At 52.1% G+C, this 27923-nt stretch overlaps 1 protein-coding gene across 6 annotated transcripts in view; it reads right to left on the reverse strand.

The window, feature by feature from the left end:
* The window catches only part of KIRREL3 (kirre like nephrin family adhesion molecule 3), a 552485-nt gene that overhangs the window by 40458 nt on the left and 484104 nt on the right, over positions 1 to 27923 (reverse strand). For all 6 annotated transcript variants that reach the window (XM_058687282.1, XM_058687283.1, XM_058687281.1 and 3 more), the window contains one exon: positions 2009 to 2166. In XM_058687282.1, the coding sequence (XP_058543265.1) occupies positions 2009 to 2166 (158 nt within the window). The remainder of the gene's footprint in view (positions 1 to 2008; positions 2167 to 27923) is intronic.

A 27923-nucleotide genomic window follows, 5' to 3' on the forward strand; every position in this document is an offset into this window, starting at 1 on the left:
ACCCTCAGAGAAGCATCAGTCCTGCCTCATACCCTCCACTGATGGTGAAAGCCTTGCTTCTATTTTCTTTTTAAAAGAAAAATTTTTTAATGTTTATTTATGTTTGAGAGAGAGAGACGGAGCTTGAGCGGGGCAGGGGCAGAGAGAGAGGGAGACACAGAATCCGAAGCAGGCTCCAGGCTCCGAGCTGTCAGCACAGAGCCCCATGTGGGGCTCGAACTCACAAACCTCGAGATCATGACCTGAGCCGAAGTCGGACGCTTAACTGACTGGGCCACCCAGGCACCCCCTTGCTTATCTTTTCAAGACCCAGGGAGTGGAGCTGGTGGTTGGGTGGGAGTGGGGAACAGGTCGTATGCATCTCCCCACTTTCTGAGGCCAGGGAGAGCCACAGGGAAAGGAGAGACCTCTAGTTTCAGAGCCAGGGCGTGTTGGCTGGCCCCGGGGCCTGACACAACCTCTCAGCAGCCGCCCATCTGTCTGAGGCAGTACTGAGAGGAACACAGGAAGGAGTGAAGCCCCGGGCACCATGAGACTGTCCTTCCAGCCACTCACCAACTGAGAAGGGCAGTCACTTCTCTTGTCAGGCCTCGGTTTTCTACCTGCGGATCAAGGGAACTGGACCGGCCCTCCTCTACAGTCCTGTTCATCTTTAAAGGCTCTGTGGTATATAAATGCAGTCTAGGACGCTATTTACAATTTTCCTTGACTGGAGTTTGGTGGAAGCTGCTTTAACATGTCCCTGGGGTTTTATTTTTATTCAGGTAGGGGTGAGGCCGGCAGCTCAGGAGATGACGAAGTAGTTTGTTCCTCACAGTTTCACTTGCGGCTCCACGGAGGGCGGAAGGGTTGGTCAGGAGACAGAGGGAGCGAGGGGAAAATACGGTGCAAGTCTTTATTGTAGTTTTGTGGGAAAGAACGGACAAGGCAGCGTGGGCAGCTGAAAGAGTTTAGGATTGGGTGGTCTGAACAATTTCCACAGGCTCTAGGCCCTAGGAGTGATCTTTAGTTACCCAGGACCCAGCCCTGAGGATTTAGGGTAGGAGGATTCGCACCTGGGACTGCCAGCCTGATAAAGGACGAGGTGTGGGTACGGATGCGGGATTGTTAGGGTGGCCCAGCAAAGGCCTGTTCTCAGCACCTTGGTTGCTGTCTCCAGGAATTAGCTAACCCTGGGAGTGAAAGTCCCTCCTCATCTGCAAGGCTTTGAGATGTCAAAGCATCAAAAAATACAGACAATAAAAAAACCTAACTAATACAGGGGTGAGTTCAGGGCATTTCCAGTTCATGGTACCTCATGTGAATGACAGAAAGGCACCCCTGCAGGTAGGCAGAGCAGGGTGCAGGGCAAGGTAAGGGAGTATGGGCTGGATTCCAGCCTTCCCTGGCCCCTGAGTCAGGTGCATCTGGGGCCGGGGAGAACTTAATAGCCTTACCCAGTAGCCCTGGAAAGGTGGCCAGATTTAGCAAATAAAAATACAGGACACTCAGTTACATCTGAATTGCAGACACACAATGAATAATTGTTTTAGATTAGTATGGTGCATAATGATGCCCCATGTGATATTTGGGACATACTTATACTGAAATTCAAATGGAACTGGGTGTCCTGTATTTTATCTGGCAACCCTAGGCCCTGGCCACTTCTGCCCCTGAGTCTCCTCCTCCGACCATACTCTATTCGTAGGGTCTTGGCCGAGCCCAGTAATTACCCCAGGAAAGAAGAGAAGGCAGAGTTACACAGTCGGGGAAACAGAAAAGGTCAGATAAATAGAAACACAGCATGAGAGGGAAAAAGTGACACAGAGCGCGAGAGAAAAAGAAAGAGAGAGGTAGCAAAGAATGAGAGACAAAAAGCACACACAGAGGGAGCAAGAGGGATAGAGTTGGGGAGTGGTGGCTCTCCCCACGCAGCCCCGCCCCACGCTCACGAGGCCCCGCCCCATCCTCACGCGGCCCCGCCCCATCCCCACGAAGCCCCGCCCTTCCTCCTGTCCCCAGGCCTCACCTTGGAGTAGGTGGCCCCATTGATGACCTCTCCCTTCCGCAACCAGATGATGGAGGCCGCAGGCTTGGCGTTGTCTGCGTGGCAGGTGAGGTTGAGTGGGTCCCCCGCCCTCAGGCTGATCACAGGGCCCCCCAGGATGACCGGGTCATCGGGCGGCACTGCGGGGAGAGGAGCAGAGAGGTCAGGCTGAGGGCACCCTTGGCCTCCGGCAGGGCTGGCAGGCTCTGGGCTGGGCGGATTTTATGGAGCCGCCGACAAACAATAATTATCATACTTTAATAAAATGTATAATCCCCTTGTATTCTAACAATAATAGCAACAACAGCAGTAATCTCTGACATATGCACTGCATGTTTATTTGCAATGTTCATGCCATCATCTCATCCGAAGCTCATGACGCGCCTGTGAGGGGACAGGGCAGGCATCATTAGCCTCGTTTCACAGATCGGGAAGCAAAGCGCCGCTGCCTAGATACTATCTGTACTTTTTTTCTTTTTAACTTCTCTCTCTCTTAAACAAAGCACTGGCACATCTGTTGTCTGATTTAATCCTTACAACAGTCTTGCAAAGTAAACATTATTATTATCCCAATTACACGGATCCGGAAATCGAGGCCCAGCAGGATTAAATGACTTGCTCAAGGTCGCTCGGGGAATGAGCAGCATCAGCGCCAGAGCCAGGGATGCCACCCAGGTCCTCTGACACCTGCAGCTCCCAGCCAGCCCCTTCCCTTGCAGGGGGGCAGGTGACAGGTGAGGGGATTCCTCGGAAGGCTGAGTCAGTGTTTCAGACGGCTGTGTGACCCCTGGCATCTCCTGAGTGCCGGATTCTTCCAGAGTGGCTCCAACTGCCTCATCCCAGAGTCGGGGATCTCTGCTGCCCACTTCTCCCACTGCAGTTCATCACAGGGTGGCCGGAGACTCGTGGCTCTTGAGATGGGAGTGTCACAGGGGAAGGACATCCACGGCAGGGGCTGAGGCTCCCACCCTGCCCCGCTCAGGGCCCAGTGCCTGGTGGCATAAACTCCATAAACATTTGCCAAGTCCCTTGGAGTCACCCCTGTGATCCTCATGGTGACCATGGGATGTAGGATGGGCAGTTATGATGATAGATGACCATCACTTGGAGAGGAGGCCCAGAGAAGTTAAGTGACTGGCCTCAGGTTACAGAGCCTCTTCTTATGTTCGTGCTTATGGACGCAGGGAGGGTCTCAGGCCTCTGCAGCTTCCTGACTCTCCTCCCTGGACAAACCACAGAAGGGGAAGGTCTCCCTGGAGACCACTTGATGAATCTCTGGTCTTCCTCCCCCAGGGAATGGCTGGGTGGGTCAGTGCCGGAGGCCTGGGGAGGGCTGAACCGCATGTTTGCTCGGTGAACGAATGAAGAGGAGACTGGGTGATGAGATGGGGTCCCAGCACAAAAGACCTTCTTTGCCCAGTTGCCAGGGAAAGTCTATCCTTCCACCCAGGTCCTGTATAAGTTTCTGCACTATGGGCTCAGAGAAGACAGATGCAGCAGAGCCAGAGAGCAGGGCCGGGCCAGTTCTGACCTAGCAGGCTGTGCTGTCCAGCCTTTGCCCCTCAGGGCACAGTTCCCACAACCTGCCTGGCTTCCCTCCCCTGCCTGGGGCCTCCCCCCATCTGCCACTCTCCTGGTGCATGCAGGCTCCTCAGGAAAACTCCAGGTAAACACCCAAAGCTGCACACCTTCCACTAGTGGCCCTGCCCTGTTCCTTCCTAGCCTCGGAGGAGGCGCGGTTCATTACTATAGCCCAGTGTGTGCCAACCCCCAAGTTTCCATTTTCTGAGGAAAAACAAACCATCAGGGCTTACAAGACGCTATCATCAGCCCCAGAACTCCACCCGAGATCCTGGCCCAGGGAGGAAGTTGGCCTCATCCAACCCGGCCTGGCCTCCCCAGGGGGCTCGGGGCTTAGGCAGATGTTGGCTGTGGGCTGGATGATGACAACCCCCCACCCCCTGCCCACCCCAAACTCCCTCATCAGTGCCAGAGGCCTCCTTGGTGCTGGGGTGGCCAGAGAGCAAAAGGGAGGCTGATGGGGGCTTTCCACAAATGGGGTGGGTGTGACAGTTGCCGATGAGGGGAATTTTGTCTCTATGCAACGGGCTGGGCGGGAGGGCTGGGCTGGGGCTTTCTTCTGTGGTGGCAGCTATCTCTCCATTAGGTGCCCAAGATGGAGTGCTCTGGCTGAGCTTGGGGAGAGCCAGGGGAGATGGAAAGAACCATTGGAAGCTCTGGGAATAGAAGAAACACCTGGCCATCCTTGTCTCTGTGGGTTCCCCAGTGAAGAGCCAACTGGTGTGGTCTTGTGGCGAGTGCCCTAAATCAGAGGGTAAATTGGGGAAGCTTGACCCTCCTGGTGGCTTTATTTCACCAGATACAACATATGAAAGGACAACAGGAGATCTGGAAAGTTTTCTGTGGCGCTGACATTTCTTGGGTCCAAGGCAGTGGTTCTCAACCTTGGTTGCATATTATAATCTTCCGGGGGCGGTTTTAAAAAATCCTGTTGGCAGTCCCGATCTCTGGAGGTGGACCCTAAGCACCAGGAGTTTTTACAACTCCCCGGATGATTCTGGTGCGTGACCAAGTTTGAGAACTCAAGGTCTCCGGGCCTTTGCTCAGGTGCACAGCACATTGTGATCACAGCATGGTGCCTGAGGAGGGCTTTCTTGAAACCAAATACAGTGAGGGGCCAGGCTTCCTTCTTGCCGCCTAGTGCTGTGTTCTGGAATATTGGATTAGAGGGCGTGCAGAGGAGGGGAGCGGGGAGGAGGGCCCTGTTTTGTGAGTACCCAGGCACGCACACACACACACATTCACACTCACACACACACACACACACACACACACACACCCAGCCGCAGAATGGGTCCTGATTATATCTTCCCAAATAAGTGGTTATCATGTGGTTATTCATGTAGCTATGCATTATTGATTGGCCTTCGCCTCGCTGCACACCAGATGGGGTAGGAGGGGGTGCGGATGGGGCTGGGGTGTGGGGGTGGGAGTGGGTGAGGAGGGAGTATGTTTGGGGGCCACGAGGCTGAATAGAAATCAACAGTCGTTCTTGGCAGCTGTTGCTTCGATGGAAGGGGGCGACTCATTACGTCTCCATTCAGGCCCGGGTCCTGGAGCTGGGACTGGGGCCCAGGCGGAGGAGTGGGGGGGGGGGGGGAAGGCGCCAGCCGCCCAAGCCTGGAGATGCATTATTCATACCTCGCCCTCACAGGATTGGTTATTATCCTGAACCACTATAGAGTTTGGTCTCCTAATTTTTAATCACAGGGAAGGTGGAAGCGTTAGCCTTTTGTGATTAATCCGGAGATAAAAATAGTTGACTGTTTTGGTGTTATGCTGGTTGTCAGTCAAGAAGAAACGCGTTAACTGTTGGGTGACTGAGGCCCGAGGAAGGCCCGAGTGCACCCCAAGCAGAGCCGGTCCCCAGAGCTGGATGTTGGCCCGAGGAGGGGCACAACCCTGCCTCAGGGGCTGGCTCCTGGGCGCTGCTTGTGGAAGGAACGGATCATGCCAATTCCAGCCTTAACCACTGTAGGGCTGCTTGGCCCACGCACTTTGCTCTCCTAGCGTCCAGGATTGGGGCAGGCGGCTGGGGGGGGGTGGTCTCCCCTCTTGCTCTGCCCTGCAAACTGTGCCACACATGTGGGTGGGCAACATGGGGCACCCGTGTCTCTCGCTGCGTGGAGGGGGCCCTTGAGGACTTTTCTCGGAGCTCTGCTGCGAAGGACAAGGGGGCTTGTGTGGCAAGGTGTTGCAAGGAGACACGGCTGAGTTCCGCGATGACAGAGGAGGAAACTGAGGTCAGAGAGCACAAGTGCTGCCCAAAGTTATCGGTGAATGAGGGCAAAGAAGCATGGACTTGGGCTTGGGAAGTGCCTCTTGGCCCCACCAGCGAGGTGAAGCTTTGATCCGTTTTATATACCTGAGGCTCTTTATACCGTCTTAGGGAACAAGAGATTCTGTGCCTAAAAGCCACAGCTTAAAAGCTGAGGAAGCACCAGCCAGCCCCACAACTAACTCTAAGAAGGGATCCTGCGATCAGAAGGCCTTGAGCTTCTGGACTAGAGCACAGGCTCCGGGTGACCATCTGGCTGTTCTTCCCACAGGCCACCAGCTGGACAGAGGGCAAAGTGGAGCTGGGGTCAGAGGGTTTCTGCCCTGTTCTGGAAGTGCTCACTGCCCCTGCCCAGTGACTATACAGCGTGAAGCTCATTTGACTCATTGGTCTTGGTTTGCTCAGTTGGCCAACCTTACCAGAACTGGCTGGGAAGATGCCCTTGGTGCCAGGCCAAGGGCAGCACCATGGGCGTTTCCTCCCAAATCCAGTTGGTCACCTAAGTAGGCCCCTGACCATGCTTCTGGGATTCCTCAGAGGCTCCGTCAGCCCAGAAGGGGCCTGTCAGCCGACAGAGGCCGGCAGCAGGGACACAGAGGGTTATTCTGCCCAGTGGTTGCTGGAGAAGGAAGAGTGGGAGGTCAGCCAGGCCACCTTCCTGCCCCCAACGGCATGGCAGAGCACCTTGCAGACGCTAAGCTAAGGAGGGCAGCTCTGGGTCTCGTTCAACTCACACACAGTACATTCTCCACAAGCGTTCTATTAAAAACATGAATCCGGTTGGGTCCCTGCTCAGTTTCAAACCTGCCAGTGGCTCATACTTTACCTAGAACATAGTTTAAACTTGTCTCTGTTGCCTACAAGCACCTGCACCTTCAGCCCTGGGCTGCATCTGCGACTGACTTCCTTCCACCACCCCCTCACCCACTCTACCCTGCCCACCGCCTTCCTGTTTGCCGAACAAGCCAAGCTCACCCCTGGCCCAGGCCTTGCCCTTGCTCTTCTCTGGAATCTCTTTTCTGTATCCTTGTCTTGCTGGCTTCTTCCTGTCAGTGAGGACACAGTTTAAATGTCATCTCCTCAGCAGGGACTGGCCACCCTGTACAATAGCCCCTCTGTTATTCTCTGTTAGATCCCCCCACTTTATTTTCCTTATCGCCAGGTTCGTTTATTGTCTGTCTTCCCATATTACAAAGGAGGCTTCCTGACACCAAAGAAAGACCTTATCTGTCCTGGTCATTGTAGTAGTTCTGTGTCTGGATCAGTGCCTGGCATATAGTAGGAGCTCAAGAATTTGTTGAGTTAATAAACTGAAGATTGCTGGGTGGGAGGTCTGTCATGGGCATTGACTTTTGGGGTCAACACTTTTTACACTCTGTGTGTGTGTGCGTGTGTGTGTGTGTGTGTGGTGGGGTAGAGTTGGGGATGGTGGATGAGTGAGTGTTGGGGGGGTGGGTAGCAAAAAGGGGGAGCCTGCTAGCCCTCCCTGGGACAGCAGTGCAGAAACTCTATGCTGTGACGCTGGGCGACTAGCTGCTTCCTGTCATTTCTGGAGAGGGCAGCGTGGGCTGGAATGGCTTGGGGGTGGGAGCGGGGGTGGTTCTCAGCCTGTTTCAAGGTAGCACCATGCCTTCTGGTGGAGGAGGGACACCAGCCCAATTTGGATCATAGGCTGGGGAGAAGGCTGTGGGCTAAGCATGGTGACAGATTAGAGACACTTGGCCGAGAGCAGGATGAGGTTTGCTGCTGACACTGCTCTTCTTTGTTTTTAGGCATTGGTGTTCAGCCCCAAGGGACCTGGATGGGCTTCAGCCCCAAGGGAACTAAGCGTGGGCTTAGTTCATGCTGGGAGTGCCAGACCTGACCCCACGGAGGGAGAATCCCCGGGCCCATCTCTTGTCTCTAGCTTCAGGCCTGTAGGCCAACCAGCGTTCAGCATTATTCCCTTCTACCTTCTGCCCTTTATCCTTCCCTTTCATTCATTCAGCCTCTTCCATGTCACAATCTAAGATGGTTGAGTAATACCAGACACAGCCTGCCCTCTTGACGCTGATGGGGAGACCTTTGTTACTCAAAGCGTGCGCCCAGGATGGTCCCGTAGCTGCTGCTTCACCTGGGAGCTTGTTTAGAAATGCAGATGTTTGGGCTCTACCTCAGGAGCTCTGGAATCACAACCAGCATTGAAAAAAGACCCCAGGGGTGCCTGGGCGGCTCAGTCGGTTAAGCGTCCGACTTCAGCTCAGGTCATGATCTCACGGTCCGTGGGTTCGAGCCCCATGTCGGGCTCTGTGCTGACGGCTCAGAGCCTGGAGCCTGCTTAGGATTCTGTGTCTCCCTCTCCCTCTGTGCCCCTCCCCTGCTCATGCTCTGTCTGTCTCTGTCTCTCAAAATGAGTAAACATTAAAAAAAAAAAAAAAACCAAAAAAAACCCCACCCCACATAGTTTGTATGTACTTCAGTGTTTGAGGAGCACTGCCCTGGAGGGCCCCTAGAATAATTACAAACTGATGAGAGTGCTTTGAAGCAAGAGCTCATTGGACAATGAGAGCACATAGGGGGCCGTTCTCTCTTTGTTAGTGCCCTACTCCCTCCAAGACTTCCTGGCACTTAAGTCAGAGAGAGGGTATATGCTGCTTGCTGGATCCTGGGTTTGAAGTCACAGCCCAGCGTGAGCATGTTTCAAAACAATTTCCTCTGCCCAGGGCATCTCTTGAACTTGGAATGCTAGAGTTCTCATTCCCTGTCTTCTCCTGGGTCACTGTGACCCAGCCTTCAAGGCATAGCTAAGGGATTTCCCAGTCCCTGAGGTCTTTCTGGAATCTTTGGCCAGGGCTGGGCCAAATGACTTTTGTCTGTGATTCCAAAGGATCCTGGGCATTCTTCTATCTCGGTAGCTAACCTGGTCTATGGACGTGATCTGCAGGTGTTTGTCTCTCCCCTAAACTGCAACCCCGTTCATCCTGGATCCCCTCCACCCGGCATAGCGTCCAACTCTCAGGATACCCCATATATGTTTGCTGAGCTGGACCTGGCTTGAGTCCATTACTTTACAAGCTGTATGATTGTGGGCAAGTTACATAATCTGACAACCCTCACCCTCTTATCGGAAAAGTGGGGTAATAAAGATACCTGCAGAATTATTATGAGGATTACTTTTATGATAGGAAGACTTCAGAGACAGCTGTATAAAGGCTTATGCAAATACTGGTTATTATGTCCAATATTTTAAGAATAATATCTAGTTTGGGTGCTATGTGAAAGACACTGTGCCAAGGGCCCTCTTGTTTTATCCTCATTATCCTTGCAAATAGGTACTAACTGGGATCTCCATAGTGTCGAGGAGGATACACGCTCAGAGAGGGCAAATCACCTGGCTAAGATAACACAGCAGCTCAGCGGTACGGTTGGAATTTAGATCCAGGTTTGTTTGACCCTGTAATATTTTCTGCTAGAGTCAGAGCCACCCACAGACCTGCCCGTAAAGCTGTGGAAGCCCTTCCCAGGCCTTCCCACCAACCCTCCTGCCCTCATCACGATCACTCATGATCGCATATCCCCACGCAGATGCCCGACAGGCTCTGCCTATGCCTGTGAGCTCCCCTCCACAACCCGACTTCAGAGGGCTCTAGGAAGCATACGCCTGGCTTGCAGCTGGTGCTTGAGAGATGTTGACTAAGGGAGTGGATGAGTGATTTTTGCTGTTCGGGATCCGCCCACTACTCGCTTTTGTCATTCTGCCCTGTTGTCAGGTTCTGGGCCCTGGGTAACCCCAGCCTCCGGTTTCCTCCCTCCCGTGGATGCGCCACCTAATGGCCAAAGTACAGAACCACAGATCGTCAAGACAGGACAGGGAATGTGCCTGTGTTTGCAGAACTGCTTCTCAGGGCGGGTTCAACATTCACTCGGAAAATTTGGATTGAGCACCCACTATGTGCCAGGCCTGGTTTGAAGCTCTGGGGATGCAGAGCTCCTGCCCTAGCGGGGTTTACATTCTACTGGGAGAGACAGACAGCAAACGAGTAAATAAACACACAGTGCAATGTTGGGTTGATATAATACAATGCTATTAAGTACTAAGAAGAAAATAAGATCAGGTAGGGAATAACTAGATTCTGAGTTGGCTCCAGGATTCTCTTCTGGTCTTCTCCTGTCCTTCCTGGATGTGACTTTCTGTCTTCTTCCCACCCTTAACTGTTGGTCTTGCCCACGGTTTGCCCTTGCCTGGCCCGTGTCATTCTACACACGGTCTATGGAGAAGCACATTGCTTTCCTGCAGACTCAGCCAACATCTATGTGCAGATAAATCCCAAACACGCATATTCCCCGTTTTGGGGAATGGCACCATCACTGAATTAGCAAAGCCACAAATCTGCGAATCTTTCTGGATTGTACTGTCCTTCATCCTGTATTGCTAACCGTCCTGGATAATTCTTTGAAATACCTTTCAAATTTGTTTCTCCCTGTCCATTCTGGACAGTCTTCCTGGCTAGGCCCTCAGCATTTCTTGCTTAGATTATAACACCTAACCCCCTCTCCCCCAGCTGCACACTGTCCCAGAGTGATCTTTACAAATGTCTGGTTATCCATCCATTCCCTTACCATTTGCCGAATATCTAGCATTCCTTTGTTTAAAATCATTCAAAGGTCCCCCCCCTGCCATCTGGATAAAGTCTGAACTTTTAGGCTCCTTCCAACCTCTCCAGCCTCATTTTCACCCCTTTTAAACTCAAATTCCTTTTTTGGATAAGAATGATCTGCAATTCTTGGAATAAGTCACTCTTCCCCAATTGTCCCTCTCCCTTTGTTGGGCTAACTTGAAGGTCAAGCAGTGTGGGTTCAAATCCTGGGTCCTTTATTTATTAAAAAATTTTTAACGTTTATTTATATTTGAGAGACAGAGAGAGACAAAGAATGAGCAGGGGAGGGACAGAGAGAGAGAGAGGGAGACACAGAATCTGAAGCAGGCTCTGGGCTCTGAGCTGTCAGCACAGAGCCCGACGCAGAGCTCAAACTCACAACTGTGAGATTATGACCTGAGCTGAAGTTGGACGCTCAACCGACTGAGCCACCCAGGTGCCCCCTGAGTCCTTTACTTACTAGCTTGTGGTCATGGGCAAGTTGCTTGGCCTCTCTGTGCCTCAGTGTCCTTTTCTGTAGAGTTGGGAATATGACAAAACCAGGATTGCTGTGTAGTTGCCAGGATCAAGTGACCTCCAGTGTGGGAGAGCCCTTTGCCAGTGGTCCGACCTTGAACAGATGTGGCAATGTAATTGGTTCTCCAAGCAGAAGGGGCTCATTCCCTTGAAAGATGATGGGCAAGGTGCCTGGGGCTTAGAAGTCTGCTGCTCTGTCTCTTTGGGAAAGTAGAGGTCGCTCTCCTTTTCTGCTGCCCTGTCCTCAGCAGGCATTGGGTGAAGACCCGGATGCCCACCCCCACGGGGTAACCCCATGCTGCTCTGCCTGGCTTGGCTTCTCCTTCCTAAAGCACCCCCACATTCTGTGCCCATGAAGTGAAGCCATTACTGCTAGTTGGCTACAAAGGTGTGTATGAGCCCAGCTGACTCCATGTGGAGGAGAGATGGGCCATCTCAGCTGAGCTCAGCCACATTGCAGACTCACTAAATCCTGGAGTTGGCGGGGGTTGTTACACAGCAGAAGCTGACTGATATACTTAGTAGTAACCTACCATCCGGTTTGCTCCTGCAAGACTGTCCGAATCTCTGCGCTCTTGTAGTAATCTCAGAACTGGGCCCTCATCACTGACTCTCTCCACTCTGCTCCTTTTCACCTCCGTTTACAGCCAGGTAACTCTTCTGGAAACCCAGTCTCTACTACTCACAATGTCCACTGGCTCCCTAATGCTCCAGGATCAAAACCAGTTCCTCAGCATGGAACATATTCAAGGTTCTCTACAGTTAGGCCTTGTCTCTCCAGCTCTTTCTCTCATGCTTTAGCTGGACTCATTGTTTACCCCTCTGCAGGGACAGCCTGCCCTTTTAGGATGACATGCTTTTGTTTGCGAAGTTGTCTCTTCCGGAAACGTCCTTACTCTGAGTCTCAACTGGCTGGAATCCCAGCCTCTCTCCAGTCAGCTCAAAGCCTACCTTTGCCTTGTTAACTCTTGGTCATTCTTTAAGTCTCAGGTTATTGTCACATCCTCTAAGAAGTCCCCTCTTGATCTTAGTCCCTGCCTCTCACTGTGGGCTGTCGGCTGCCCCGACAGCTGTGAGGTTCTTGAGGCCCAGTCCTTGCCGGGTTCTTTTTCCCACCCCAGTGTTGAGTATCCGGCCCACAGTGAGAGCTTAGTCAGTATTTGTTGACTGGTGACTTGCCTGCCCCAGGGGTGTTGAAGCAAACTTTTCCTTCTTCCTTAACCTGGTGCTTGTACCTTTTACACTGGCGCTCACCACAACCTGCATTTATTTGTGGACCAGTTTCAGGTTCCCTACTGCTCCAGGGTAGGAGTCTTGATGCCTTTTGCATTTTCCCCACCACCTAGCACATTACCTTGGACACCGTCATGAGAAAACAATAAAAATAATGAGTAATCATTATGTGGATTGATCTAGTTACCATACTCGCAGAATTTACAGGACTTCATCTCAGAGGTCCCCTGACTCCAGTGACCTGCAAAGGTTCAGGATGTTGGGAAGCCCACCTCTCCCTTGGAGCTCCGGATGTGCAAGGGCTAAGACGGCAAGCAGAGCGCCTAGCTCGGCTCCTGGCTCCCAGCTCGTGGCTGCATGACTGGGGGCGAATCACTGAATTCTCTGTGCAAGATAATCTCTATGTCATAGATATGATATTATCTGTTTCATTGGGCTGTTGTGCAGATTGAATGAGTTACTGCGAGTGCCTTGTTTCAGAGCTTGGCACCGTAGTAAGAACTCCGTACATGCTAGCTCTTGATATCACTGTGTGTTCAATAAGGAACTCCACGTGGAAACAGAGAGCAGAGTATTGTACGTGAAATAGCTTGTTTCAGTCCCTCGTTCTGCACTTGTTCCGTGCCCCCAGCCTCAGCCTTCCTAGATGTCATGGTCAGCACCTTGCCTCTTAGCAAAATGAGGAGGAGGTTAGAGGCCAAAAGGCAGCACAGAGACAGAGATGGGATGGGCAGGGGACCCTCCAGGGAGGAGGGGGCCACGGTGATGGGGTGGGGGCAGGGGAGGCAGAGGTTGGCAGATGCCACGTCAGACAGACAAAGTCACGTGTTTCCTCCCCTCAAATTAGGAAGGGCGAGCCTTCTGTTTATTTCGAATTAAACCCTGAAAGAAGGTCTGAGCCATCTCATTAGTGAGGCGCTGTTTGCAAGGAGACGGATGATTCATTAATACTGAGCAGAAAAAGAAGCCACAGGATGTATGCAGAGCAGAGGGAGGGAAGACTGTGGTGGGGAGGAGGAGGGCAGCAGACGGCAGGCTCCACGCAAACAGAAGGGCGTATGCGTGCGTGCGTGTGTGTGTGTGTGTGTGTGCGCCCGTGTGCGTGTGTGTCCACGGGAGCACCTCGCACTGGTGGGTGATGTGTGACCAGTGAGTGGAAGCTGGGGAGCGTGGGAAGCTTGAAGTAGCCCCTGTGGCGGCCAGAGGGAGAAGTCACAAGGGAAAGGGCGTCCCGTGAGAGCAGCTGCAGAAGGAACAGTGTGCCGTGGGGGAGCATATTGGGACCTCGGGCACAGGCAGGGGCAGGAGGGGAAGGCAAGCCGAGGGCGTGGGTATCCTCCTTGGGCCGCCTGGGATGGGGGCTGTCCCGCCAAGGAAGGGACCTGCTCCTTCCCCAGCTCAGCTGCTGTGTAGATGGCCACAGGGCAACGCGAGTGCGTTTCTCGACGTTGTTCACAGGAAACACGGGCACGAGGCTGCCTCTTATGTCCGTCAAAGCTCTCCAGAGAGTTCTGACCTTGACTTGATTTTGGAACTCACCTTGTCAACACGGATGGGTCTGGGGAGAAACCTATCATGGTGGCACGGGCTGCTGTTTACAGATTTAAATCTCACGGTGGCCTCTTGCTGTGGGCCCTCGAGTCCTTATTGTACAGATGGGGAAACTGAAGCATCGACGCCCATGCACTTGCGGCAAGTTACACAACTCACAGTGGGGGAGCCAGGAATCTGGCTCGGGCCCCTGTGTGGCCGGCGGCCCACTCCTAACCTCAGTGCTGTGTGGCTGCTTACGTATGAGAAATCGTCTCTGTGCCCTCGGTTGCTTTCACAGCTTCAAGGCAGCCATCCTGCCCCAGCAAAAGGCTGGTGGGACTCAGGTCCCATAAATAGAAAGCTGAACCGATATGGTTGGTTGTGCTACGGGTTCCCATCTGGCAAGTCAGCCTCCTCAAGTTGCTGTGTGGCTTTCGCTAGGGAGGGAAATGCAGCCAGGAGGAAACCTTCTCTACCCGTACCAGGAGCCTCAGAAGGAATTACAGACATAGAGGGGCGCAGGAGAAAGGGTCACCTCATTAAGGGATTTGCAAAACCAACATAAGAAATTCCAATAATTGGCTTTTAAAACGAGGGCTTCGGAAGGCTGCTTTTGCATTATGAAAATGTGCCTATGTTCCCTGTCACCGTTGGCTGGAGCGGCGAGGGGGAGGCGGCGGGGGGAGGGAGGGGGTGGGAAGAGGAGAGGCGAAGTGACAGGGACAGAGAAGTCCAGGGAGGGGGACAAATAGGGAAAGACAGGCAAAGAGCAAAAGAGACAGAGCGGAGACGTGCAAGCCACCTGCTCAGGAAGGAGATAAATGTGAGGAGAGAAAATACACCGTCCCTTGCAACAGAGAACCGTGAAACCAGACGGCCGCGTGCCAAGTCAGGAGAAAAGCAAAGTGCTTTCTCCAGGCCTCTTGCCACAGAAATTCATTTCAGGGAATCCCAGAAAACCACTAAGTGTACCTTTCAACTTTATGCAAATTTACCAAATCCACGATGTGCCAGAATCCTCAAGGAAAAAGTCAAAGTCTTTTTCTCATCTGAGCCTGTTTTTGAAAAGGTACGTGCCTCTAAATCTGCAAAAGGGCAACGCTTCTGGAATTCATTATATAAAAAAAAAAAAGTGTCTTAATGCTCATCTGTAGTTTAGCATCATAGATATTTTTTAAATCTCTTATCTTTCTCATTTTTCACAGAGAAGAGACCACACTTCTCCTCAGGAGCTGGAGAGTGTTGGCATTTCATATTCTGTACAGAGGGTACAGAATATGGGTGTACCCATATTGGGTGACTGTGCCTGCATCACACTTGATGCCAATGGAAGGCATCTAGAGTCTGATGCCTCTTCGCAATTCCAGGGCATCCCTGGGAGAAATCCGGTTATGTCCAGCCTGTGGAGGGCTCATGTGGGATTGTTGCGGGTTGGGCTCCTGCAAGCCGACTCTGAGATAGAGATCTGCAGAAGCTTAGTGTGGAGGCCTCTCCGGACCACCCCCTGACAGGAGTGAAGAAAGCAAGAGTGGACAGGGCGGCCACCTGAACTCTGATGGCAGCACCATGACGGTCTGAGCAGATCCTACAGGAGCTGTGAATCTGGGACGGACCTTAGGGTCATCCCATTCTGGGGCACGGGGTTGGCCTTCTACTCTGTGGGGGCCTGTCATTGGAAGGGGCTTCCTCCCTTTAGCCACAGGTAGTCCCCAGAGAGGGACTCAGCAGATGTGGCCATCTCTGACACACTGGCAGCTAGGGAATGAGTCTGTCTGTCCTCCTGTCCTGAAGAGGGAAGAGGAATCTTGCTGGTACGTCATGGCATCCAGTGCAGGGGTGGGACCCATAAGAGGTGGGGGTAAGGCCTCTTCTCTGAGTGTCCCCTTTTTCTCATCACTGTTGAGGTGGGGGTGGGGCGGTGTTGGCACCAGAGTGCTCTGTATCAGAAGACGTCCCCTCAGGGGCAGAGCTTGGGTAGTTGGCAAGGAGGAGATGATGATCCCTACTGTGGGGTGTAGTCCTGCCACTAGGGCGGGGAAGGACTTCCCATCTGCCTCTGGTTATCCCCACAGCTAGTGTTTGGGGCCACCCGGCCCTTGCATCTAAAGCCCCAGGGGAGCAATGTATGTGGGGTAAGGAAAGAGCAGTCTTCGCTCTCAGACAGAGCTGGGAACTGCGTTACACAGTGACCTTGGACAAATTTCTAAACCTTCCCGAGCTTCAGTTTCCTCACCTGTAAAGTGGAGCTAAACGGGCCTCGCACGGCGCAGGACCAAATGAGGGAATGTAGGAACCATGTGGGGATGTAGCAGGTGTTCGGCGGTGGTGGTGGTGGTGGTGGGGTAGCCGTGAGCCAGGTCTGCGCTAAGGTGACCCGTGCCTTCCCACGGGTCAAGGCAGGGTGTCAAGAAAGCTCAATCAAATGTATGGTTTGCAAATGCGTTCTCCCATCCTACATGTAGGTGGCCTTTTCGTGGTGTTGATGGTTTCCTTTGCTGTGAAGGAGTGTTTTAGTTTGATGTGGCCCCCACTTGTGGAATTTTGCTCTTGTTCCTTGTGCTTTTGGTATTATATCCAGGAAATCGCTGCCAAGGCCATGCTGAGGATGGCTCCGTGTGTTTTCTTCTAGGAGTTTTAGGAAAAGTTTCAAGTCTTGTGTTTCAGTATTTGGTCCACTTTGAGTTCATTTTTGTGGGTGGTGTAAATGCGGGTCCAATTTCGTTTTCCTGCCCGTGTGTATCCATTCTTCCCAGCACCACTTACGGAAGAGAATGTCCTTTCCCCATTGAGGTTCCTTGGCTCCCCATAAAGTGTTAGTTGACCATATAGGTGTGGGTTTATTTCTGGGCTCTCTATTCTGTTCCACTGATCTGGGTGTCTATTTTGATACCAGGACTATACTGTTTTGCTTACCATAGCTCTGGAGGATAGTTTGAAATCAAGAAGTGTGATGTCTCCGGCTTTCTTCTTCTTTCTCAGGATTGCTTTGGCTATCCGGGGTCTTTTATGGTTCCATGTAAATATTAGGATTTCCTTCCTTCTTACGGCTGAGCAATATTCCATTGTATGTACAGACCACCTTTTCTTTATCCATTCATCATTTGGCAGACAGGTTGTTTCCATATCTTGGTTATGGTGAATAATGCTGCAATGAACAGGAGAGTGAAGCTATCTCTACGAGATCCTGATTTCAATTCCTTTGGATATATACCCAGAAGTGGAATGACAGGATCATATGGCAGTTCTGTTTTTAATTTTTTGAGGGACCTCCATACTGTTTTCCACAGTGGCTGCACCAATTTACATTCCCCAAAGTAGTGCCGGAGGGTTCCTTTCTCCACATCCTCCCCAGTACTTGTCATCTCTTGTCTTTTGGATGGCAGCCATTCTAATTGGTAGGAGATGCTAGCTCATGATGGTCTTGATTTGCATTTCTCTTGATGATTAGTGATGTTGAGCACCTTTTCATATGCCCATTGGCCACTCGTATGTCTTCTTTAGAAAGTTGTCTATTCAGGTCTTCTGCCCATTTAAAAATTGTGGGTTTTTTTTCCTATTGAGTTGTATGAATTCCTCATATGTTTTGGATGTGGAGAAAGAAGGTATATATAATGGAATACTATTCAGCCACGAGAAGGAAGGAGATCCTGCCATTTTTGACAGGATGAAACTGGAGGGTATAGTGCTGTAGTGAAATAAGTCAGACAAAGAAAGACCAATACCATATGATCTCACTTATATGTGAAATCGACAACAACCTAACTCAGAGAAACAGACAGTAGAGCGACTGTTACCAGGCATTAGAGGTGGGGGAAATGGGAGCGATATTGGTCAAAGGGTATGAACTTCCACTTATTTTTTTATTAAAATTTTTTTAAGTTTATTTATTTTTGAGAGACAGAGAGAGCGAGTGGGGGAGGGGCAGAGAGAGAGGGAGACACAGAATCCCAGCAGGCTCTGCACCGCCAGCATGGAACGTGACGTGGGGCTCGAACTCACAAACTGCAAGATCATGACCCAAACCGAAACCAAGGGTCCGATGCTTAACCAAGTCATCCATGTGCCCCTGAACTTCCAGTTATTAACAAGTTCTGGGGATCTCACGTACAGCATGGGGATTATGACTAATACTACTATATTATATATTTGAATGTTGCTGAGAGAAAAGATCTTACATATTCTCACCACAAAAAGGAAAAGGTAATTATGTGATTGGACGGAGGTGTTAGCTAATGTAATGGTAGTATCATTTCATAATAATGCTTAATGCGTCAAACTAACATTGTATACCTTAAACTTACACAGTATTATGTCAATTATAGCTCAATAAAGCTGGGGGAAAAAAGCTCAAGTCAGACGCTAATGTGCAATGTAGGAGAAACAACACAGAAAGAGCGCCAGTGTCTCATGCTGACAGCAGCCATGAATGACCTTATCAGATCTGCCCAAGAGTGCCATACGGGACAGGTTAGGTTGTGACAGGTGCAGAACTGGGTGGGGGGAGTGACCCGGACTGGAGAAGGATGCTCCTCGGACTTTTCTCGTCTTTTTACTAACTTCCCACTTAACAATACAGATGGTGATGACGCTCCTGGGGGTGAGCCACTGTGCCAGGTTCTCTCCCCACATTAACCCACTGTGTAGTCACCCTCCCATCTCCAGAGGCCGCTCTGTCTGCCTGGAATGCCTGTCCCTTCCTTTCTGACTTGTGGATGCCTATGTGACCTTCAGGTTCTGCTGAAACGCCACCTCTGGACTCCGCTGGACTATGACTGAACATCTGTAGGGCAGGGGCCAGTTTTGTCTCTGTGGGTCCCGCTGTCCAGCACAGCACCTCTGCCAGAGCTGTGGGGCTGATCTCAGGGCGAGATTCCCCTTTAGTCCTGCAGAGTTTGTGGGTGGTTGGGTGGAGGTGCCTAGCTGGGGGTCACTTCTTGAGGGAAGCAGCCCTGTCATGTTCTTCCTTGTCTCTCCTGTCCCGGCTGAGAGCTTGCCTAGAGCTGGTGCTCAACAGATGAGCACTGAATAAATGAGAGAAGAGTAAAAAGAAATGCCTGTGTGAAGGGGGCTACGGACAGGAAAAACTAGGCTTCCAGATGGGGATACTTTGAGAGGGGGTAGATCTAGAAAACACTAATAAACACCGAGACGTATTGAGTACCTACTATGTTCCAGAAGGGCCCATATGGTCCTACTGGCATTCCATGTTGGGGAGATACTGGGATTTGGGGCTTTATAAGGACATTGTTTGGAGATAGCTATAGGCTTTTTTTTTTTTTTTAATTTCTTTTAACATTTATTTTTGAAGGAGAGAGAAACAGAGCATGAGAGGGGGAGGGGCAAAGAGAGAGGGAGACACAGAATCCGAAGCAGGCTCCAGGCTCTAAGCCAGGAGCTTAGATGCAGAGCCCGATGCAGGGCTAGAACCCACTAACTGTGAGATCATGACCTGGGCCGAAGTCGGATGCTCAACCAACTGAGCCACCCAGGTGCCCCTAGAGGCATTTGAATCGCTGACTTTGGGACCCAGGACAGCTGGTGTCCCTTGGCTTTCCTGAGCCTTCGGACCAGTCTTTTACCCTCTGTGTTCCCCACTGTCCACCTGCCACCACCCCTTTCTCCGGGACCCATCAGCTAGGCTGGTGACACTTGGATTCTTAATCACCTCCCTTCCCTTCTCTCCTCCAAGGCTTCCCTTTCCCTTTGATTAGCACTTGACTCGCTGTAGAAAGTTGTCTCTGCACAGTGGATGCTCTATATAAAGAGACAGGGCAGCGCTGAGTTGCTGTGAGTGTCCTGGGATCAGCCCAAGTCAGAAAATATGGGTCTCAGCTCACATCTGTATCACTGTCATGGTGATACATGGTAGTCTGGGGGTGTCAGAGCTGTCTGTATTAGTCCAAATGCAAATGGGTCATTCAGGAGGAGTCCATTAGCTGCTCCGAGGAGTGGATGGGGTGAGCTCTTCATTGCTCGCTTGAGGTGAAATTTATTGGATTTGTCTTCAAGCCAGTCAGCTCCCCGTGATGGGCACTAATGTTGGTGGCCAGAGGCACGGATTATCCAAATCTGGTCTGTAATTGAAAATATCATTTGCATTTGACTTTGGAACGCACTGTGTGAGAGCATGTGTGCGCTGGGGCGGGGGGGAGGGGGAGGAAAGGCAGCTGTACTTTCTGGTATGTTTATTTCAGACTCCTGTTAGGGTTAATTTGCATTTACTGGACACGATCGCTGGGAGAGGGCGGCAGAGTTTACTCTGCATGAGGCATTCCTCAGCCTGCACTCGTTCACGCAGCAGGCCACCGGGTCCCCCAGGTACTCAGAATTCCTGAGGACTAGCATGCTGTCTCCGTGAACATGCCATCAGGCCAGGGACGCAGTGCTGTGTTTTGAGGCAGATCTGGGGCTGCTTTGTGGCCTCCCTGTTACTAGCTGTGTGGCCTTGGGGCGCTTAATTAGTTCTCCGAGCCTGTGTCTCCATCATAAAACAGAAGAGGTAATACTACCTACTCTGAATGGTCGGTGGGCTGGGTCTATGAAGTGGAATTCTATGAGCCCTTTCTTCTCTCTTCTCCAACCTCATCTCCCAAAGAATGGTTCTGCCTCCTCCATCCCTTGCCGGATGGTAGTCTGGGGGTCCGAGAGGCCAAGCAAAGTCCAGAACAGTCCTCATGGCCAGGCAGGGAGACCTCTGGAGTCAGAGGTTGGGCAGAGATGGTCATTTGCTCTTAGGGAAGCAGGGGGTCATTCACAGCCCCCCTTCCCAGGGAGGGGTTTTAGAGAGAAGGAGGGGATGGTCTTTCCTTGCAGAACGGGGATGGGGCTCTGTCTGGATTTTGCGTCCACTCTGTGGTGAAAAAGAGGCCGAAGTGCAGAGAAAGGAGGGCTTCAGATCATCGTGAAGCTGGAGTCCCAAAGATGAGACTTGAGTCTCAGGGCCCCTGCCTTCTAGTTGCATTTACCTGGGCAAGTCTCATCTCTCCAGTCCTCAGTGTTCACAACTGTAAAGTGGGCATAACGGCAAATATTGTCAGAGGGTCCTGAAGGCCAAGAGAAGATGAGTGAACTTGTGAACACAGAACTCGGTGCAGACTTCCAGAACTATGGCCAGGGCTGAGGAAGGGGTGCTGCTGTGGAACTGCTTACATGTGGGTGAGGGGGGCACTTTTTCACTTCTCCCATTGCTCTATGGGGGAAAAGAAAGCCCTCTCTTCCTGAGAGGCTGGCTGAAAACAAACCCAAGGCCACAGGAGTCTGGCTCAAGGCTGCCACATGCTTTCCTGCTCTGCTCGGGGCTCAGCTGTTTGGCTCCTGTGTTTGCCTCTCCAGTCAAGGTCTGCGGCAGGTAAGGAGGCCGTATCAGGAGCACCTGCTTACATCCATCCCCAGAGCAAAGACCCAGGTGTGTGAGCATGGGCCGCAGGGAGACGGTCAGGGCGGAAGGCCCTCAGAGCCGTTCTGATCCCATACACTTCCCTTACTTGACGGAGGAGAGAGCTGGCCCAGAGACAGTGGGTGACGTGCCCCAGGCGAAACAGCAAGTTATCACCTCTCTGGTGATAGAGAGGTGCAGCACAGATTTATTTTTTCAGAAAGGATGATTTCAGAATCCAGACTTTAGTTTCTTGTCTTCAATGAGCCAGCCTGCCTTGCTTGCCTGTTTCCTCAGGACTTATGCAGTACAAGGATAATTTACAGATGGAGATCCAATAGCAGAGGCCACTGATACATGGAGAAGGGTCAATAGACAGTCTCCTTCTGCGCTGAAAGGGGAAGATGGGCTCAAGTTGCAGCACGAGGGATGGAGGTTAGACGTCAGGAAGAACTGTCGTTAGAGACGCAGATAGGGGAGAGATGTCCTGTCTCTTTTTTCCAAAGTCCCCTGGCCCCCAGGTCAGAGATGAGTTGAGTGCGATGTGCAGACATGACCCTGGGGCAGGAGGTGACCCTGAGGCAGGGGGATGGACCTGATGGCTTCTCAAAGCCCATCTCAACTCATGTCCACTTACACACTTGCTCATTGGCTTTCCTGCAGTTTCTTCCGTGCTCCCAATTAGCCTCTGTCTATCCAATTCTCTGAGAGGTGTTTCTACTTGCAGGGGAGGGGAGAAGAGTGCAGGGGCCGGGGCGCAGGGGAGGGCGAGCCTACTGACTTCCCGTCAGACAACATGCCTCTGCTCCTAGCCGGCTCCTGCTGTTGGAGGGAAACAATCACTGTGCAATTTTTACAGCTTCTGACCAAACTTTGATCATTTAACTCTGAAAGGGCCTTTTCTTGCGAATGGTTCATGCCTCGACGGTCATTAACGGTGAAATACCAAGATGCCGAAGGGGGCTCCGCGGTAGGCTATGCAGGGGAAGATTTTGTCTTCTTAGCTGCTCTGAACCCCCAGCTCCTCCCTGCCTTTCTGATGCTCGGGAGAGAGATGTCAAGGTGCAGCCCCAGAGCCCTGGCTGGGAGCCAGCGGCCATAGGACTAAATAGAGACCTCCTGGCAGGACGAAGAGGCTGGTCTTCCAGAAAGGATGGACCACGGAGTGAGGGTGGAGGAATTAAGTTCGACAAGAAGCAGAATTTTCTGAAGCTGCACTGAGTGACCAAGAAGGCCGTAGAATAGCCTCGGGTACTCAGGTCACCAGCAGTGGGCGGTCATGCACATCCAAGGTTGTAGAGCCTCCTTGTGGGTTGTTTACCTATGACCCAGTGAGGCGGGGGAGGGGGTGTGAGCAGCCCTCCTCGACTCAGGAGGAAAACGCCCATCGGTGATCAGATTGCCGCCGGACATCACACAGTGGGATTCGAGCTGGAACCCGAACTTCAGGTCAGTGGTTTCCCCGCAGCACCTGACTCTACCACCTGTATCTTGCGCCCACCGTCCCCAGCTGGCCCGCCATGTGGCGCTCAGTCGCTGACCCAGAGCTGGCTTATTCCTCCTGCTCCTCCCTCCAGCCCTGGGTCCCGGGACCCTTTCCCGGTGCAGGCTGGGGGCAGGCGGTCCAGCACTCTGCTCCGACTCAGGGCCGGGTACAAAGTGTAAGGACGTGCCCCTCCAAACCTCAGTCATGGAGAGAAATAATACTTGAATAAAAATTTAAGGGGCGCGCCTGGGTGGCTCAGTCGGTTAAGCGTCCGACTTCGGCTCAGGTCACGATCTCGCGGTGTGTGAGTTCGAGCCCCGCGTCGGGCTCTGTGCTGACAGCTCGGAGCCTGGAGCCTGCTTCGGATTCTGTGTCTCCCTCTCTCTCTGCCCCTCCCCTGCTTACACTCTGTCTCTCTCAAAAAATAAACATCAAAAAAAAAAAAAAAAAAAGGTAAATCACAACTAATGCAAAAACATCCGTGGTGAACAACATATCACAATTTTAAATAAAGACATGATTAATTAAGCTGAAATCCACTTAAAATGATTTAAGGTGATCAGTCGGTTGAGAGAAATGATCAAATGTGGCAATTCTCTCAACGAAAATGAGGTAAGCAAAGAGAAGGAGATGATATTGTTACTTGTTTGCTCCCATCAAAGCCAGGAAAGCAGAATGACCGTAAACTGTCTTTGTTGTAAATAAAGTATTTAAGGCTGAAAATAATACTGTGTGTTTTAGGAAGCCTACTTCTAAATGTTTCAATAGTTTTTCAAGTACTGTAACGTTCTAAGAAGAAAATTAGCCGCTAAAAAATTATGTAAAATCATGGGTACACGTGTACATGTTTTTCCTCTTGCCTCGGGCTCCAGGACGGTTTGGCTTGGTGTTGTTACTAATCCTGTCTCTAGCTAATATTTTGACATTTTATTCAGAAATTAATGATTTTTTGCATCAATTCTGATTTTGAAAAATTTTGCATTAAAATATCACATGGCTTCCCTGAGCTTTTTGATGTCTCTCAAATTTTGTGCCTCACCCCAACCTTGGTCCCGCTTCAACTACTTCCCCAGGGAGGGGAGCGGCCTGCTTCCCTGTCCCCGGTAGGGACAAAATGCAGGCCGACCCCTCAGGCTCTTGGGACCCACCGGGGGCATGTTCAGGCCCAGAAACGTCCTAGGGGACGTGAGCACTGGGGTGGGAGCGGGCTGCCAAGGGAAGATGGATGGGCTCTCGAGGCTCCACGGATAGAGAGGGGCAGCCATTCCTGAGGCCATCCATCAAGTTCTCAGTGCGCTGACACACCTTAATCGGGCCAGGAGGAACCTGGGCCTCAGAGACGGGGAGGCAGGGAGAAGTCAGAGGCACCTGCAGGCTTTGAGCTAGTGCCTGATGGGGTAAGGCTCCGCCAGGGTGGCCAGGCTGTGCACTGACCAATTCTGGGGAGTGCCATACACTTTGCCGGTCCTCCTTAGCTCCTGTCCTCCAGGTAGGACCCAGCTCTGCTGCTCAAACCCTGGGCTGGGCCTTGCTGGGAGCTGTGGGCTGGGAGGGGACTACAGGAAGGCAGTGGGGGAATGGAAGCAGATAGAGGGGGACAGCTCAGTGGTGGGCCTACAAACCTGTTCTTTTTTGTCTTCTCAGTAGCTTTCTCCTGTCTGCAGAATGGAGTCTGAACCCTCAGCTTGACTTCAAGGCCCTCTGTGACCTGGTGCCAGCCTCCCTTGCCCTCTGACCTATCAAAGTTTCTTCATATGAACCGCCCACGTCTCCCCACCTCCAGGGCCCTCCACCTTTCCTGGATGACCCAAGTGGTTCATGCTCCAGATCCAAATTCTGCTTCCCCCCCAAAGCCTTCCCTGACTGTCCACATCTGTCCCTGTCCCAATTACTCTTTCTGGCCAAGTGTCCATATGGAACCGTCTCATATGTTTTTAAGTCAGCTCCCCAGGCAGACCCGATTCTCTGAGAGCCTGCATGACTGCTTACACCTGGGTTTCCTCCTCGGAGCCTGGTGCCATGCTGGCCGCAGTGCCTTAGGGGTGAGGTGACCCTGTGTGTGCCCTCAGACCTATGGCTCTCCAAGTTGAGTGGAGGGTGGGAGGCGGGGTGGCTGCCTGAGGAAGGGGCCCCGTTAGTGTCACAGTCAGGACCATGGACAGGAAGGAAGCTCAGAGATCACATCTGGTCCCTCTTGGAGCCCGTGTGGGTGCCCTCTGCTCAGGACACAGGGGTTCCGGTCCTGATATCTCAAGAGCTCAGCCCAGATGCTTCGATGTGCCCTTGACTTTGTTCTGCCTCTCACACCCCTATTGTTGTGGCTCTACCATGTGAAGATGGGGAGATCTCATCTCTCTCCACACCTGTGCTGCTGCTACCCCAGGCAGGTCACCATGACCTAACTTGGCAGTGGCTTCCTAACTGGTTTCTGCAATCATACTTGTCCTGCTTCTCCCACACCCCCCGGGGAAATCATTTTCACAATATGTCTCTCCTCTGCTCAAAGCTTCTGGGGCTTCCCTATCTCAGAGTAAAATCTGAGTTACTGTGGGCTACAAGATCCTGTAAGACCTGGCCCATTGTTCCCTCTAACCTAATTTCCCTCAGTCTCTCCTTTATGTACTCTGTGTCAGCCACACAGATCTCTTTGCTGTTTCTGGAAAATGACAAGAACACTCCTGCCCCAGGGCCTTTGCATGTGCTGTGCTCCCTGTCTGGACTGTTCTTTCTCTAAACGTTTGCTTGGTGCGTTCTCTTCCTCTCCTCTTTAGTTATATGTTACTTACTCAAAGACGACTTCCTTGGTTATCTAGATAAAACAGCACCTCTGCACCACCCCCTCCCTCTCCCCCTCCTCACCCTACTTTGTGTTGCTTTATGGCACTCAAGACATGATACAACTGTTTATCGTCTGTCTCCCTCCAATGGTAGAAGCTCTGTGAGAGCAGTGACTTTTCCTGTTTTGTTCACTGTTGTGTCCTTGGTGCCTAGAATAGCCAGAGCACACAGTAAGTGCTTAATATGAATGGCTACTGACTGCGAAATGGGGGCCAGAGTTGTCCCATTTGCATGTAGGTGGATGGACTACATTCTAGCTCTCATGCTCGGGTTGAAGGCCCCCTCTGCACCCCACGGTCCCGACTTTGTGTGAGCTGAGCACTCTTTACTTTTCCAATAGCTTTCACATACAGGACCTTATTTCACCTCCTTGGCGACCCCTGGAGGCTCACAGTGGTGAAGTGAGAAGCTCGAGGTCACCTGTGAGTTAAGGGTAGCGCCCCGGGCAGAGCTCAGGCCCCTGGAGCCCAGCCTTATCATCCCCCTTTTTCCAGGATGGCCCCGTGGCCTGATCCATGGGTGCCCTTATGGGGCCCGTGCCCAGGCCAGCTCCTCGGGACGCTGCTGAGCAAATCCCTCGTCTCTCCCTTCTGGGCCCAGCTCCAGTTATGAGTCACTGCTTACTCACTGCTCTGGCTTGTTTTACGATGAAGGGTGATTATAATAAAGGCCATTAATCACAGGGAATGATGGCTCACACTTGGGAGTTCTCCAGCCTGGTTTTGCTAAAGAGCTCGGGACGCTCGCCCTCATTTCCAACAGCCTTTCTGAAGAGCGGGGACAGCCAGGGATATGCGTTCCTATTTTACAGTTAGGGAAACGGGCACTCAGAAAGGTGCAATCACCTGCCGTGGGGCTCAGGTTAGGTCCGGGGAGGGGCTGGAGCCTTGGTGTGTCAGTCAACCAGCATTCCAAACATCACACCCCACCTGACAAAACCCTGACTGTAGTGTTTGGTGATTTCTATGGCGCGACCACTCCCCTGATGGCCCCCTACCAGCTACCAATATGCCACCTACTGGGAAGAGAATACACCATTGGCTCTCACGCACAGTACCAACAGCCCTCAGCCCACCCCTGGGCCTGTGTGATGGCTTCTAACTTCCCTTCAGAACCTCACAGTCTGTAAAACACTTGGACATACAGCACTCACCTGATTTTTGTAACAGCCTACTTATTTATCTATTTATTTATGTATTTATTTACTTATTTATTTATATATTTTTTAAAGTTTATTTATTTTGAGAGAGAGAGAGAGAGAGAGAATGAGAAGGGGAGGGAGACAGGGAGAGAGACAGAATCCCAAGCAGACCCCACGCTGCCAATGCAGAGCCTGACGCAGGGCTTGAACCTACGAATTGTTAGGATTATGACCTGAGCTGAAACCAAGAGTCGGATGTTAACTGGCTGAGCCATCCAGGCACCCCAACAGCCCTTTTAGATGGGCAGTTATTATGTCCTTTTATCAGACGAGGCTGAAAGATGAACTGCTTTGTTGGAGGTGGGAGGGGAGGGCTCTGCTCTCTTGCTGCGGATGCAGCCAGGACAGGGGAGGAGCAAGGGGCACCGAGCCTGGGTGGTCCTCCAGGCGCTCCTCCATCAATCAGAGCCGGCCTCGGGCCCCCGAACGCACTGGACGGCTGCTGCTGAAGGTAAAGCTGCCTGACCTTGCAGGTGACCTTGGCGGTCATGCATTTATTCCATGAACCTTACAGAGGGCTGCTATCTGTTGGGCCTGTGCTAGGTGCTGGGTGCAGACAGCAAGGACACCCAGGCCCTGACCACAGGGGACATATAGCCCAGTCCAGGGAGGGACCTACCCAAGGCAGGACTGTGTGTTAAGTGCTGACACAGGGAGATGCAGGTACATGGGAACCTAGAAGGGATCTTAACCCGACTGGGGAGCTCAGGGAAGGCTGGGGCCTGAAGGGCCTCTGTAGCATGCAGGGTGGGGGCGTCGAGGGAGAGGAGTCTAATGCAGAGGGAGGTGAGAGACAGTCATGTGAGCAAAGCCTTGGGGGAAAATGACGGAGGAGGGGGCGCGCAGTGGGGAGAAGCTGAGGCCAGAGGGAGTTAGGCCTTAAGTCAGACGCTTCCCACCCTGGGCCTCTGGTTCTGCATTGGTGGGTCCCCAGTGCCTTTCCAGCTCTGACCCTCCACGGCCCGATATTCTGAGAGTGCTCGGTCTGTAGGAGTTTGTGGGAATCTGCGAATGTGGAGTGCCACGAGGCAGATGCCAGCCTGGCCAGAGTCAGTCAAAGCCACATTTGGATTCAGGATTCTGGCAAACCGACCTCCTGTTTGCTGGTCTTAAATCCCCGGCTCTCCAGAGCTCAGTGGAGGCAGGAAAGACAGCCGTTGCCCTTGCCCCGCCTTCCCGTCCCCGGACACAGAGCAAGTCCACACAGGGTGGGGGTGGG

The sequence above is a fragment of the Neofelis nebulosa genome, chromosome 10 (genome assembly GCF_028018385.1).
Source record: "Neofelis nebulosa isolate mNeoNeb1 chromosome 10, mNeoNeb1.pri, whole genome shotgun sequence".
Classification (NCBI taxonomy): domain Eukaryota; kingdom Metazoa; phylum Chordata; class Mammalia; order Carnivora; family Felidae; genus Neofelis; species Neofelis nebulosa.